General features: G+C 39.3%; 1 protein-coding gene across 1 annotated transcript in view; it reads right to left on the bottom strand.

The window, feature by feature from the left end:
• Adgb (androglobin) overlaps nt 1-14,923 on the bottom strand; it is a 115,497-nt gene that overhangs the window by 99,767 nt on the left and 807 nt on the right. The window contains exon 2 of the mRNA XM_026786396.1: nt 109-271. Coding sequence (XP_026642197.1) covers nt 109-271 — 163 coding nt within the window. The remainder of the gene's footprint in view (nt 1-108; nt 272-14,923) is intronic.

The raw sequence follows: 14,923 nt of genomic DNA, 5'->3' as shown, positions 1-14,923 counted from the left end.
CTCCCTCTCCAGCATGTGCAGGGCCCTGGCCTCCCTCTCCAGCATGTGCAAAGCACAGCATGAGAAGCCACGCCCACGCATCCACAAGCCTCAGTCATGACTACTTACGAAGATGGGGCTCTTGCCAGTCTTGTCTTTCTCCTTCCCTCCTTTGCCTGCATCCCACTTTTCCGCATTTATGTCTGCCTCACTCCACTCTGGCCAGATCGGGAACTTCCCCTTCTTCTGTTCCACAGAACCTGGTGGCACGTTGCTGCCAAAAGGGTAGAGACTTGAGAAAGGAAGGGTTGAAGAGTCTTAATTAAAATCTCTAACATCAAATAGTAAGTTAATTGCATTGCATAAATTAAAAGATCTTGTCAGTGGAGTGTACTGGGTAGACTTGCCAGTCAGACACTATCAAGGCAACAATTCTAGAGACAGAAAAAACCCCAATAGAGGTTAGTTCGCAAGCAAAATTTAAACATTTGTCTCTACTGACTAATACAGAAGACTCAGTACTGGTGTGTATAGAGCACTATCAAGCTTCATATGAACATAATATAACGTACCCAAATCATTTGATGAAGGCACAATCACCCTGAAACCAAAACCACATAAATACCCAACAAAAAATCAAAGTATAGGCCAATTTCCCTTATGAAAGTAGATGCAAAAATTCTCAATTAAAAATGGAATCACTATACATATATTTTCAGTCTATTCTTATGTAAGTCCTGTGTTCATAACTGTTCATCTATTTTTATTTACCTATTATTTCAATGAATTCATAATATCTAATTTCTATTATATGTTTCATTTAATTCAGCATCAATACTTTCAAATTTCGAATTTGTGGATTTTGGTTTTAAAGCCTCTTTTTTGTTTGTTTGTTTGTTTGTTTTTATTTTTCTAGACAGTGCTTCTCTGTAGCTTTGGAGTCTGTCCTGAAACTAGCTCTTGTAGACCAGGCTGGCCGCGAACTCACAGCGATCTGCCTGTCTTTGCCTCTTAAGTGCTGGAATTAAAGGCATGCCACCACCGCCCGACTTAAAGCCTCTTATTTTTATAAACAAAACTATGGTAGGTTTCGTTGTTGCTATAAATCCTTCACACATTTTTTTTCTGTCTCCTAATTGCCAAATGTTTTTCTTTTCTAGGACCCTCCATGCCTGGTACATGTGGAAGCCCCAAGGGAGGAATGACTCCATTTTGGAGGCCACTGGGAGTGGGACCTCACAAGGCCCCACTGAGCCTCAAACTGGTTCCGAGACTCTATCTCTGTGTCCCATGAGCTAGCTAGCAGAGCCTTTCATAGGCTCTATCCCACAGGATTACTCCTGATGGTCACTGGGGTAGTCTGGACCTCACACTTTATCTTCTTGGGAACTCCGGGCTCCTTGGTAAATACTTTCTGTGTGCACTGCTGCCTTGGTAGTTCTTTCCAGCAGCTGATGGAGCTTGTGCTAAAGTTAACCTTCTTCCTCAGGAGAACTGGGAGCCTAGGTTGGCCTCTGCCAAGGATATTCCAACAAAGGTTTGCTGAGCTGCACTTCCACCTGAACCCTCTGCAAAGCAATAGGATTCAAGCCTGGTCATTTCTTTAACAGGTAAGGTAAAGGAAATGCTTCGAAAACATTATGCTCTGAGGACAGCCAAATTCTGCCTGGATGGCTACATGTGCCTTCCCACAGAAACCGTGAGCCAGTGGGTGACCCGGAACTCCACGCAGAAGTTCCCATTACAGTGCTCAAGGGTTAGGTCAGTTTCCTCATGCCTGCCTGCCTGGAGCTACAACAGTTTACACTTCCGGTTGAGGAGCTTGCGTTTTTGCTCTGCTGTATTGCAGCAATTTCTGCCAGGGTATCCTGGAAAAGCAGCCCCCTTTATGGCTGCTGGCAGAGGCTGAGAAAACTCATTTGTGCTTAGAACTTTACTCACAAGTGTAAAAGCAAAAGACAGCGTGCCATTGCCGAGTGTTGCTTGAGAAGACGCTGTCATCTTCAATTCTTACTAATTTGGAGTTAGGAACTTCCCATTCTTTATGCAGGTTCTCTATTTTGTTTTTGTTTTAAATCTCACTCTGCTGCCTGGTTAGAAAATAGTCTTGGGACCTATGCATTGTTACAGCATATCCCTAAGCAGCATGTCAGAGTACGTAAGAGGTGAGGACGCAGAGTATGTTTTCAGGAAAAATAGACCACTCCATACTACTGATAGAGAAACCTAGGCAAAAGGTAGATCTTTATATGATTATGTTCTGTCGGGTGCTGCCATAGCCTACGGATTAAAAATATGATGACTTTGTATCCAAAAAACAGGGATAAGGTTAACTCACTTAGAAGGTTAACAGTCTTTTGTTTTGGGGTACAGGGTCTTTCTATGTAGTTCTGGCTGCCCTGAAACCCCCTCTGTATACCACAGTGACCTCAGACTCACAGAGCTCCACCTGCCTCCACATGCTTAAAGGTGTGTGCCACCATACCTGGTTAACAGTCTTAAAAGCTATTATTAAAAGGAAGATTTCATTTTCTAAGAAATAAGGGCTCTTCTAATATTTGTTTCCTGTTTCACTCTGCCACACATAAGTCAACGCTTCCTCTTCGAGCTCCTAAGCTTTGTAACTAATTGACTGCCTTTCTTATATTTCAATTACATTGAATATTACTTTAAAAGATTCCACTCAATGGTGTCAACCTAGTCTATGGGATCACCTGTAGTGTTAGGCAAACATGACAAATACTGTTCAAGTTCAGCCCAAGGTCAAATACACTGAGGACTTCAAACGCCCTGGTAAAGGCTGCTTATTAAATCCTCAGCACAGCCTGTGTGACTTTGAAGTTGGCTGGCAGAATCTAGCAGTTGCTTTAGTATAGATAGATCCATTTAAATATTTAAAGGACATTGTGCCTGATCTCACCAATTCTGCGAACTAGATAATTTTTAAAGTGTGTCTTATACTTTAGATTTTTAATTGCATGATTGTTTTTCCAAAGTGAATTGTATGTGTGCCATAAGCCTGGTGTCTGTGGAAGTCAGAAGAGGGCACTGGATCTCCTAGAACTGGAATTACAGTTGTTTGTGAGTCATGGTAGTGTGCTTAACCACTCCACAATAAAGGAAGATTTAGGAACTTGTAATACTTGTTGTAAAACATGTTGCGAAGTTTTAGAAAAGTCACATCTGTAATATCAAAAACAAGACTTATCTACAGTTACTTTAGCAATACACCTAAATACTAGTAGATGACATCGTATCATTAAAATCACAAACTGTATCAAAAATTCAATTATAGATGTATTTGGTGGAAACATTTTTGAAAAACTTATTAAAGTCAATGGAGAAGATTTATACCATAAACTCTGGCTATTTCAAATGTTCAGAATAGGATACTAAAAATACTAAAAATAAATAAATACAATACAATACAACAACAAAAGCCCAATAGATAACTGAGTGAAAAACTGACTCCCATCGAGGAAATAGTAAACCATGAAAGAGAAAGGAGCAGCAAGCACAAGGATGCAGCGTTGAGGATGGGGGGGTGTACTGATTACAGAAAGAGTGTGCTGCCGTGAATCGGGGGATGAAACGGTGCAGTGCATACATCGTCACTAGGAAATGCATTCAAACAGCAGATCTGGAAATCTAGATACGCCATAAGTGTCAGGAAGTGAGAAGGAGGTCTCAAAAAAGAACAAATGCTGGAGCCATTTGTAAGCTCCTAGCTTGAACTAAACCTGGTATTGTACCCCCCGTGTTGATAGTATGACAGGCTGGGAAACTTGGATGGAGACAGACTTCCACTAGGGTAAGACACCAGGGAGAGTATTTTCCATATGGCAGAGAACTCAAGATTCTAGCATTAAGATTTGGGAGGAGGTGGAGTTATGGTAAAACTTTTAAATATGGTAAATGTGCCCATTTATCAGAAAGAACTGTTCTTATGTTGGAACGAAGTCCGAGGGGCCTCTGCTGGTCCATTGGCTATGTTGCAGCTCAGTTGTAGCAAGGTTTTGGGTTTCTGGAGAGAGACTAGTGCTCAAGAGAAGAGGAACATTCTTCGGGTATCTCCAAAGAGCAGCTGTTTGCCAACTGACTGGATATTACTCAACATGGTAACGACTATCATGTCCTCTTGTGAGGGTGCACCAAGGGCTTCAGCAGTAGGTTAGGACCTGAACACTATAGCAACTGCACGGCAAGAATAAAGTGCATGATCTCAGAATATCTACAAGACATGAACAAAAACAACAGAACAAAAGGCAAAATGCAAAGCTAGGAGCAGTCAGCATCTCAAAAGAAAGGAAGCAAACCCAGGGAAAGAGAAATGAGGTAATTTTAAAAGTCTTTAAAATGAGCGCTATTACAGTTCTCAAAAGAGATAATAGAGAGGCTGTGAGCTCAGGAAGGTTATTAGACAAAAATTCAGATGTGAACAGACATTAACCAATTTTAGTAGTAAAAATTAAAGAAGATCAAGTAATTATTAAAAAATAGCATAAAGAAAGGATAACCTATTGTTATAGGGAAGCTATTAGAACATAGACTTTAAAAGCTGGTATATACATATAAAAAACAAAAAAATATGAAGTAGACATGTCTACACGCTTATGTTTACAGACTAAACATAACACAGACATACTAAGATTTCTAGAAAGATGAATTGGTTAGAATGTGAGAATGGGGATAAAGAGATTAGATTGTTGAGAGATTCCTATGAAAAAATATTGAAATGACAAAAATGGGTTTTCAAATCCAAGTTTAACCATTTTTTAAATGTTTAGAAGGTAAAAAGGTGGTAATCTGAGCCTGAGTATACCAAATGAAAATGCAGGTCAATCATATATACAGATATATTACACATGCTTATTTATATAACAGAGTATTAAATTACTTGGAATGAAGAACTATCTCAAATTCATAATAAGAGTAGGCATCAGAAAGTAATAAAGTATGATTTTCAGAATCAAAGTTAATCTATTGCCAGGGCTAAAGTCAATATCCAACTAAACTCTTATTCAAAAGATAAAAGTGTCCATCTTCAATGAGATACAAACATTTCAACAATTAGCCGGGCGGTGGTGGCACACGCCTTTAATCCCAGCACTCGGGAGGCAGAGGCAGGCGGATCTCTGTGAGTTCGAGGCCAGCCTGGTCTACAAGAGCTAGTTCCAGGACAGGAACCAAAAGCTACGGAGAAACCCTGTCTCGAAAAATCAAAAAAAATTTTTTTCAACAATTGATTTTACTATCCCAATTCTTCACAAAACTCACATAATAATAATAAGGATAATAATATCGGTGCTTCTAAAGGATATGATTATGTTATTAAAATGGAGCAGTTAACAAAAGAGATTCCTAGAGATGCAATTGTTCTTGTGTTTTTCTGTAGAAATGGCGCTGAATAACTATCAACCTTGGTGGAAAGTATTTGAGGTAAACCTGCGTGTGAAAAGAAATTAAAGATACCCTGAGAAATCAGACATAAAACAAAGAGCAGAAAGAATAGATCTTATGTTAGTGAAGAATTAATTGGAAACTGTGCTATAGCAAGACATGAGAACTGGGAATGTAGAATTCTTTTAATTGAGGCAAATAACAGATATCTTGGAAGTAAACATTTTAGAAAATTATAATTTCAGACTGGGTAAGCAAATCCCTCACTTAAGCTGTGGTTCACTTACTTCTAAGTAACAGTGAACCTTGACTGCTCCATGTTGAGTGCTGAGTCGATAGGGAAGCGACAGCAACAACGAACAGAGCAAAACAGAGGAAGAGCCTGGGAATTTTAAAACTGAAGAAAATCCCAAACTTCACAACTTCACTTCATGGAAGGAATTCTAGGTGTTCCTAGATTCATGATACATACACTTTTACACTTAAATTTTGATCATATATGTGGGTGTGTGACATATACACACATATATGTGTGATACAAATGTGTGTGAACAGACATTAAACAATTTTAGTAGTAAAATTTAAGACGTTCAAGTAATAAGTATAAAATAGCATAAAGAATAGATAATCAACTGCTATGGGGGGCTGTTTGAACGTAGATTTTAAAAACTGGTATATATGTAGAAAGAAACAAAAAATGTGAAGCAGACATGTGAACAGACAAAACGTAACATGTATAGGTATATGTGTGTGTGTGTGTGTGTGTGTGTGTGTGTGTTTAGCCTGAAGGTATATCTGTATACCACATGAATGCTGATGCCCACAGAGGCCAGAAACAAAGTCGGATTCCCTAGAATTAGAATTATAGACAGTTGTGAATCATCATGTAAGTGCTAGGAATTGAACGTCCATCCTCTAGAAGAAAAGTCAGTGCTCTTAACAGCCGAGCTATCTCTCCAGCCCCATAAAACACAACTTTCCACCTCAAGTATGTATTTGATTAGCAAGTTGTGTCCAAGATGATGTATTTTTGTCTACATAGTATTTCATTCAAATTCACCTATATTTAGTAACTTAAATACCTTGCCTGACTTAGAATTGAGACAAGGTCAAAATTGTCTTTATATATGATTATATTAGTTCATAAATTTATTAAAATATTTTCATATGACTATTATTAATAAAGTAACTCCAGGAGACATAAAAACACTATTGACTCATACTTTGCAAAGACAATAAAGTGATATTTAAATTACTTTTAGAGACAGGGCTGTCATGATAAGGTTTCCATGGCTGCAAGTGTTATGCTGTAATCATGTTCACATTCTCTATTGCTCTTTCCTTTCTCCTCATACCTCACTCCATGGTAGAGTATGCCTGTTATCTTAGCACTGGGAAGCAGAGACAGGAAGACCCAGAATTTGAGGATAGCCGGGGGCACCACAAGATCTTATCTCTAATTAATTAGTTAATTAATTAAAATCAATAAATTAGTTAAAGTAAATATTAAGACACTTAACAAGACTAATACAATATGAACTATACAGGAGGGGTCTTGGAGACTTTTAAGCACGAAAAGGCAGCTGATCTGGTTTGTCCAGGCACAGACACAGTTGTTCATCTCTGTCTTGATGACATTATTTTATAGAAGCTGGCCACTAAGGGGATATTAGAGTTTCAATAAAACAGGGTCCTGGAATTTTGCCACTGTTTTCTGAAAGCATGCTGTTCAGTGTTGGGGCATGATTTTACTCCTGGTGGGAGACAGCTTATTTATGCCAAATGCAATCAGCATGCCTTAAGTAGTGTCAGCTAATACTCACAGGGAACCTGAATATGAATAGAATTACACAATGGACTTAATTTGGTCTGGGGGCATTCTGAGTCACACTCTTGAGAAAATCAAATTCCTAAGGAAACGAGTTGCAAAAAACATGTTTTCTAATTTAAAAATAGTTAAAAAAAAAAAGAAGAAACAAGTTGTTACGTTGACCTTTTATTCCCCTAGTTTTACTAAAATTATTTAAATAGAAACTGATTTTTACGGTTTAACATTTGTCTGTTTTTTAAAATACAGTATGCTTGAGTGAATAGAAAGATTAACAAAATCCAGTTTCTAGTCTCAAATTAGCAAGGACCAAGGCACACGATTGCTCGAGCATGAAGATAAGAGCTGAGAAGGATGTAAAAAAGTTAGGGGCAGAATACTTTGCTAGCACAGAAGAGGAGGAAACTATATCCAAGTGAGTGAAGAAGCCATGTTTGGCCTCATGGGAAAGACCTTCAGTTTAGCATGGGTTGATTGGATCAGTGTTATTAGGCATGTAGGATGGGAAGTGGGCTACAGCAGGAGGAGGCCTGGAGAAGTTAATAAAGTTGCATTTAATTGATGATCATTGGCTTAATGATCAATAGGAAGAAAAGTGAGGGTCCAACTAACAAAACCATTTGAGAATGACTTAATTTGGAGGTAGAAGAAAGAAAATAAGGCAAATGGGCAGATGGATTCCAGGAATGGAAAAGAGAGGCAAAACAAAGGGTGAGTACAGGAAAATAGCTCATCAGTATCACCAGGTCTGGAGGACACTGGGGCTTGACTGATGGTCAATAATGCTGCAAAACAAGCAACTGAAGCATCAGGACATTGATTACTGGTCAGGACGGAACCTGAGTCACCTATCTGGTCCTGGAAGTAGACTTGGTAACCCAGAGTACCAACAAGGTCATACATAACTATGTAAACCTGGCTCCGAGGCTTTTAAGCCTTGACAGCAGGACACGGAGAAAGCAAAAGGAAGTCTCATTGCTCTTTACTTTTAGAGTCAATCCAATCAAGCTGTCAATTACACGGATAGGACAATCTCCCAGGAATTGCTAAATATTTGTACTTCAGTATTCATTGTGACACAATTAAAATCATATCCAGTATTTCTTTAATTAAAAAATGTACTATGTATTAATTTAACCACACAAATTAGCATGGCTACTGCCTCAGATTCTTGAATTGCCTTGAACCCACCCTGAGAAGGGCTACAGACAGCCTCAGGAACCTGGGAGGGAATATTTACAATAAAATTTCAAAGCACCTACTTAGGTCCTTCTTCCCCATGTGGACTTCCTGGGGGTGAAAATAAACACAAAGAGTCACCCTCCCACCTGTCCTCCATGCCACACAAAGGTGCATCTTAATCTATTTTGGATACGGCTTTCAATCAATTTCTCCTCACATTACGTGGCAGAATAAGTATACAGACCATTTAAAATAATTCCATCATTTAAATAATCTCTGGCCTAGAAATGTCACAGTAACATGAACGTCAACAGGATGTTGTTAAAATTACTTTTGGAGAAGCCACTGTTTATGCCACTGGAAGCCTTACCAACAATGCCACAGTGCCAAGGCATAAACTCGATTGTGTTTCAGGTAAGAAGAGGAACAGATTCCATGAACATCTACTTTTAAATCTTTTAACTTAATAGATTTTTTAGAACTTTTTATTATTTAGTAAAACTTTATAAGATATTGGTGATCCTAGTAAGCAAATATGGCCCTGTCTCCAGACTAATACAAAATTTTAGGGTAAAAGTGATGCTATACATGATGGCTCTAGGGGTTGGGACAGTTGTTTGAATCCCTAGTATCCACATAACGCCAGCTGCAGTAATACACACCTATAATCCCAGAGTGGGTACAGTAAGATTGGACTGCAAAAACAAGAAGATCCCTGGAATCTTGTCAGCCAATTAACTCCCAATGTAGTGTTAAACATAAAATGGTCACAAAAAAGGTGGAAGTTACATATAGACACCCAAAGTTGTCCTCTGACCTTCAAATGCACATCACGCCACAAGCATGTCTCCCCCACCCCCACCCACACACACACACACGGACACGGACACACGGACACACACACAATGACTTTAAAAAGAATGAGTGATTTCAACAACAAATCAAATCTCAGCTGTAACACTTAAACCACATCAAATTGGAGTGAATTACTACAGAAACCTTCAAGTGAAGATTTCAGACAAAGAACTCAAGGCAGAGCCTGTTACGGCTGAAAGACAGTCTTAGCCTCATTAAGCGGGGCTATTTGCCTGAGCAAGACTTTATATTTTAAAATACACAATGAACACTTACATAATGTCATAATCTTTGCCAAGTGTTACCCAGGGGCAGGGATTCTTGGAACCTGAGATGGGCCTCTGCCCTCTGCCTCTCATGTTCTCACCCTCTCTGATTCAGAGGGTTTTATGACCCAGCTATAAGACTTGTTTCCACTTCAACTCTCTTAAATTATACCCTGCTTTTATTACTACACACTGTGTCAGGCCCTGAGGAAATATGAAATAAACTAGACCTATAACTCTTTAACCCTTCCCTTTTCAGGCACCACACTCTCAGGGTCTGTACGCCGTCACTGTGTGTACTGCCATGGAGGAAGGCAAACATAGCTTTTCCCATCGTTACTTCTCAGATCTTCTCGGCCACCCACCGTCCTGTGTTCCTCATGCTCGTCAGCAGGACAGAAGGAGGCATCCCCCAAGCTCAAACCATGGCTCATTTTGTTCTGCCTTGGATTGAAGTCCAGCATAAATTCCGTGGACCTGTCAGATTGTGTTTCTGAAATCACTGCTCAGACATCTACTCTGTGTGTTCCCCACACGACTTTATAGTTCTCTCTTTACCTTTCCATTTCATTCCACTACTCACGAGCTAGCACCTGTCAAGAGCCACAGACCCTCTGTACGGGTGGTCTAGATGACCTCTTGTGTCCCAAACATCCGCCTCCAGAGCACTAGCTGTCTAAGGAGTGACTGTTGAGGGAAATGGTGAAAGACTAGCTTCAGAGAAGCAACTTCCTCTTTAAGACACACAGCCTCAATCTAGGAGTCTCATGATTTCGCTAATCTAACCTCATGCTGACACATGACTTCTTTGCTGTCCACCAAGTCCTCAGGGAAATTAAAACATGATTATAGATTTCCCGGTGGCTTCTCTTATGAACTGTATTTCCACCCACGCCGCATCATAACTCCTTTGATGGAATTACCTTGATGCACAATTCTTTATCTTTTGTGGATTTCCGATGACGTCAGTGGGAGGCACGCTCATTAAATAGTTAGAAACATGAAGAATTCGAATTTCCTCCTGGGTGTATTTCTATCTGTGATGCTAGCATTTTAAATTTGTTAAATGTTTGTAGTTGTTGGGGTCTACAAAGGTCAATTATAGAAATCACAAAGCTCCCCCCCACACTCCTTCATTTGCTCCTCTGGCCTCTCACTTTGGTGTGGACTGTGCAGATGGAACTAGGAATATGCTGAGTGCTGATATTCACCGGGAGCCATAAAGGAGCCTCCTCCTGTGCCTCATTCTCTGCAGTGGGTGGGACTGTCCCCATCTCTGTAAACAGAGGAACATACTCCACCACCCACTGCTGCACAGCTGCATGTAATCAGCTCCTTTTTCTCTCTTTCAGATAACCAAGAACTCAATTTAATACTCAGCAAGAAATGTATTATTCTATTTTATATTTCTCTCATAATACCATTAAAATTAAGTTTGAAAATAATCCCATTTTTCACATATGGACAGACACATTAACCTTTTCTGAGAATTCTATAAAGTTAAAATGGGTGTTGTGGCCATAAGGACACAATTAACATGGAGATGAGTTATGTATTTCTCAATCTGAGAGAGGTTTGATGACAAGTTATCACCATTACAAATCTAGAAGGCGTTATAATTTTTGTTACTTGAATAACTTTCTTGCAGTGTTTTATTTTTTTTTCCTAGTTTGAATATGCTATTGGAGGTAGAAGAAAATTTTGTGACTACTAATACCAAATTGTACCCATCCCCCTTGTGGACTACTCTGTCAAGTTTGGAATATTTAAGTGTGTCCAAATGTGCATTAATGATAATAATGGCTTTGAGGGCCGCATGTGTATAAAGGTATACATGCAGAGGCCAGAAGGGGACATCAGCTATCCTGTTCTGTGACATCTACCTTATTCCATGGAAAGAGACCCTCACATCAAACTGGGAACTGGGCTGACGGCTAGGAAGCCCCAGGGAACTACTTGCCTATATTCCAAGCCCCGTGCTACTTGTGATGCCACATCCAGGCTTTAATTTGTGTGTCTGTGTGTGTGTTTGTGTTTGTGCACATGTGTGTGCACGTATACACTCTGAGAGTCGTACTTGTGTCTTTGTGCTTACACAGCATACATTCTTACCCACTGAGCCATCCCTACAGCCTTCTAATTACTTCGAATGCTTAGGTTGTATCTTTTTGCCTTATGGTTGGTCCTTCTAAGAAGATCAAATCCCTCATCTGATGCATGCTTGTACAAGTATGTAATGGGTAGAAGAATCTTTGCAGTATCATTCAGTTATGAAAACAACTCGGTCAAATGTGTTTATGATTCCTATTTACTGCTATATAATGTTACAGAAGACACCTTATCCATATCCCGGAATGCTGAAGTCCTCCTCCCCAGTGGAATGGGTTTAGAATGTGATACCTTTGGAAGGTTATTAGGTCATAAAGGCAAAGCTTTCATAATAGGACTAGTGTCTTTCAGGAGGAAAAGGATTGGTTCTCATCCTTTCTACCAAGTGAAGGCACAGAAAGAGCCATGTCCCCTGTGAGCCAGGCCTTGGCAATACCTGTCCCTTTGTCTTGCACTTCTGGCCTCCAGAACTGCGAGAAACAACTCCTAGTAGCTGCAGTTACTGAACTAAGTATTCTATTGACTTCTTAGAATTGGCTAAAGTACTGAAACAATGATTCCTACAGGTTATGCTAATGTTCATTATGTTAAACAGTAATGGAAAAGTCACATGAGTCAAGACGTTAAGTATTTTTACTATATCCCCATACTTATTTTGGAGTTAAAAAAAAATCTCAAAGCTACACAGTGAAACCCCGTCTCAAAAAAAAAAAACCAAAAAAATTAAAATAAATAAATCTAATAGAACAATAGAGGGGCAAAGCAATCATACTTTAATGGACCTCACTTAAAAAGAAAAGCAACCATTTGAATTCAAAATGTTTGTCCATCATCATAAATGACCCGTTGCCAGTGTGAACCCTTAAAAAGATTTCATATGGTCTGAATGAGAAAGTGCACACCATAGAACCAACCTCTAACTGAATGCACAAAGTGAGATGGGTCAGTTTTAACGTCTCATTTTGCACAATGCCAACAAAAGATCAAACTAGGAAATGTAAGGAGAAATGGGCTTTAATCAAATCCAGAAGAACTGAAAACTGAGGTAGGGAACCAAATTAAGAGATCATTTACCACACACACAGTAAAAACTTATTAGTTGTTGGTGACCCTAGTAAACAAAAGCCAGATATGGCCCCTGCCTCGGGACTGATGCATAATTTTAAGGTAAAGTAGATGCCATGGATGCCAACTTCAGGGGGTGGTGCCTGAAATGGATGTTTTCAAGGTTCTGAAAGTTTTTTCTCATTTCCTTATCCTGGATTATGGGAGAGCAGAATGATTTTATTAGCTAGGTAACCTTAGGAGTGGTAATATGACATCAAGTCCTCTAACTTTCTCCCGTGGTACTACAAAAGACAACCACACCAGAGCCGTAGCTGGACTTTGATCCCTAAGGCTTTGTGACTGCGTGACACTTTGCTCTGTATCTGTGAGTCAGCCTTGCATTCACCATTGGTTCTGTGGCAAAACCTCATAGGAAGGACTTGATTTATCATCCACTTTACATTCTCTCATTTAATGCTACATCAAAATAATGATGTGATATTTAATGCTTAATCACTGGTAGTAAAACCTAGGTTTGAAATATTATGGTATAAAAGTACTTGCCATTTCTCTTCTATTTTTATAAATCAAACTTGCACTTGTACCAGCAGGATTTCAATTCAGGTTATTTTGCAAGAAAGAAGCATATGTGAAATACATCATCTTTTCTAAAAGAAATTGTAGTTCTGGCAAAGGCATAGCCAGTGTCTTACAGTGGGACTCTGAGCCTCCTTTGTGGTGCAGCCATTACAGAACCTATCAGATCATGTCTTCTCTCCAGACACTGATAAAAACTAGCTGCCTTGTAGAAGAAGAAAAAATCGTGTTTTTCACTTTCAGACTGTAATAAACTATTTAATGCTGATGACTTCCCCAGCTCCTAAATAGGTTTGAGTATATGAACATCATTATTTAAGGGAAGTCCTTTTTCAAGACTGGTAAAATCTGTCACCAACTATTGTTTTTTCATTTAGTCTGTTTAAGTAGTTTTACCAAGTGACCCAATTCTCTGTCTACATGGGACAATGAGTCAATGTGGCTATCAGAGACATCCTTCTTGAACAGAGTCTGCAGGAATTAGCTCATGAATACTCACAGTGCTGGAACTAAATAAAAGTGATTAAACCTAAGAATCTGACCTATACTACTAATTACTTTTTTCATATATATTTCATACACACACGCACACACACACACACAAAGCATTTTTTAATACCTACTATATATGACCTAAGAGTCATTCTAGGTACTAAGAATTTGACAATGTATAAAACAGAAAAAACAAAAACCCTGTCTTCAGAGAACTTATGTTAGGAAGTACCTAACATAATCCAGTATTGGGCAGACAAATGAAAAAAAATCAGTTAAAAAACTGTGAGGTGTGTGTGCATGTGTGTTGTGTGCGTTTGTGTATGTGTAACATGAAGAAAAACAGCAGCAAAGAAGTCAATGAAAAAAAAGCAGAATGGAAGACAGGGAGTATTGGGTATTTTGAGTTTTTGCTTTAATTTGGGCAGGGAAGTAGGGATACAATTTTAAAACAGGCAACTAAAAAAGAAGCTGAGAAAAAAATTGCATTTAGATAACTTGTGAGGGAGATGGAGAGGGACCTGATGGACGTCTGGAGGGAAAAGACGTAGAGTGTGGAGACCCTGGGGTGGGAACAACTGAAGGGACCCTACAAGTACAGGGTAGCTGGGATTCTAATGTGTCTGAGGGGTCGTGAACCTGTTAGGTGAAAATCAGAGAGGCAGTGTGGGCCCGACTCTCCAGGCCCTTATGGGTCTTAGACTTCTAGAATGGAATATTAGGCAACATTGAAATGGCTCTATTCACAACGCGTACACACAAGTAGTGCGATCCTGTAAAGATCACTAACGTATGTACCATCGGGTCTGAAATTGAAACTAAGGAAATGAATGGGTTATCTGCTGGGTATCTGGACATTTGTTTATAAAAGAGGACAGAAGTAGAAGACCATAGAATCTCCACTCTGGACTGAGCCCAGGAGATGAATTCACAAGGAAAACAGTTCAAACAGGAGGGACCAGAGAGCAGAAGACGCAAGAGGTGTTTATTTTAGATAGGGAAGCCTTTGTAAGCAAGCGTGTATGTAAGAATATATATATACATCTTGTACTGCCAATCTCCCACAGGAACTGCATGGAGAGGACTGTTCAGGATTCCCCTGAAGTAGGGTTTGGTGTCTCGAAGCAGGAATGGCTTACAAATAATAATATAATAAATAAAATATAAT

The sequence above is a fragment of the Microtus ochrogaster genome, linkage group LG4 (assembly GCF_000317375.1).
Source record: "Microtus ochrogaster isolate Prairie Vole_2 linkage group LG4, MicOch1.0, whole genome shotgun sequence".
Taxonomy (NCBI): domain Eukaryota; kingdom Metazoa; phylum Chordata; class Mammalia; order Rodentia; family Cricetidae; genus Microtus; species Microtus ochrogaster.
This window is presented reverse-complemented; position numbering and strand designations above follow the sequence as displayed.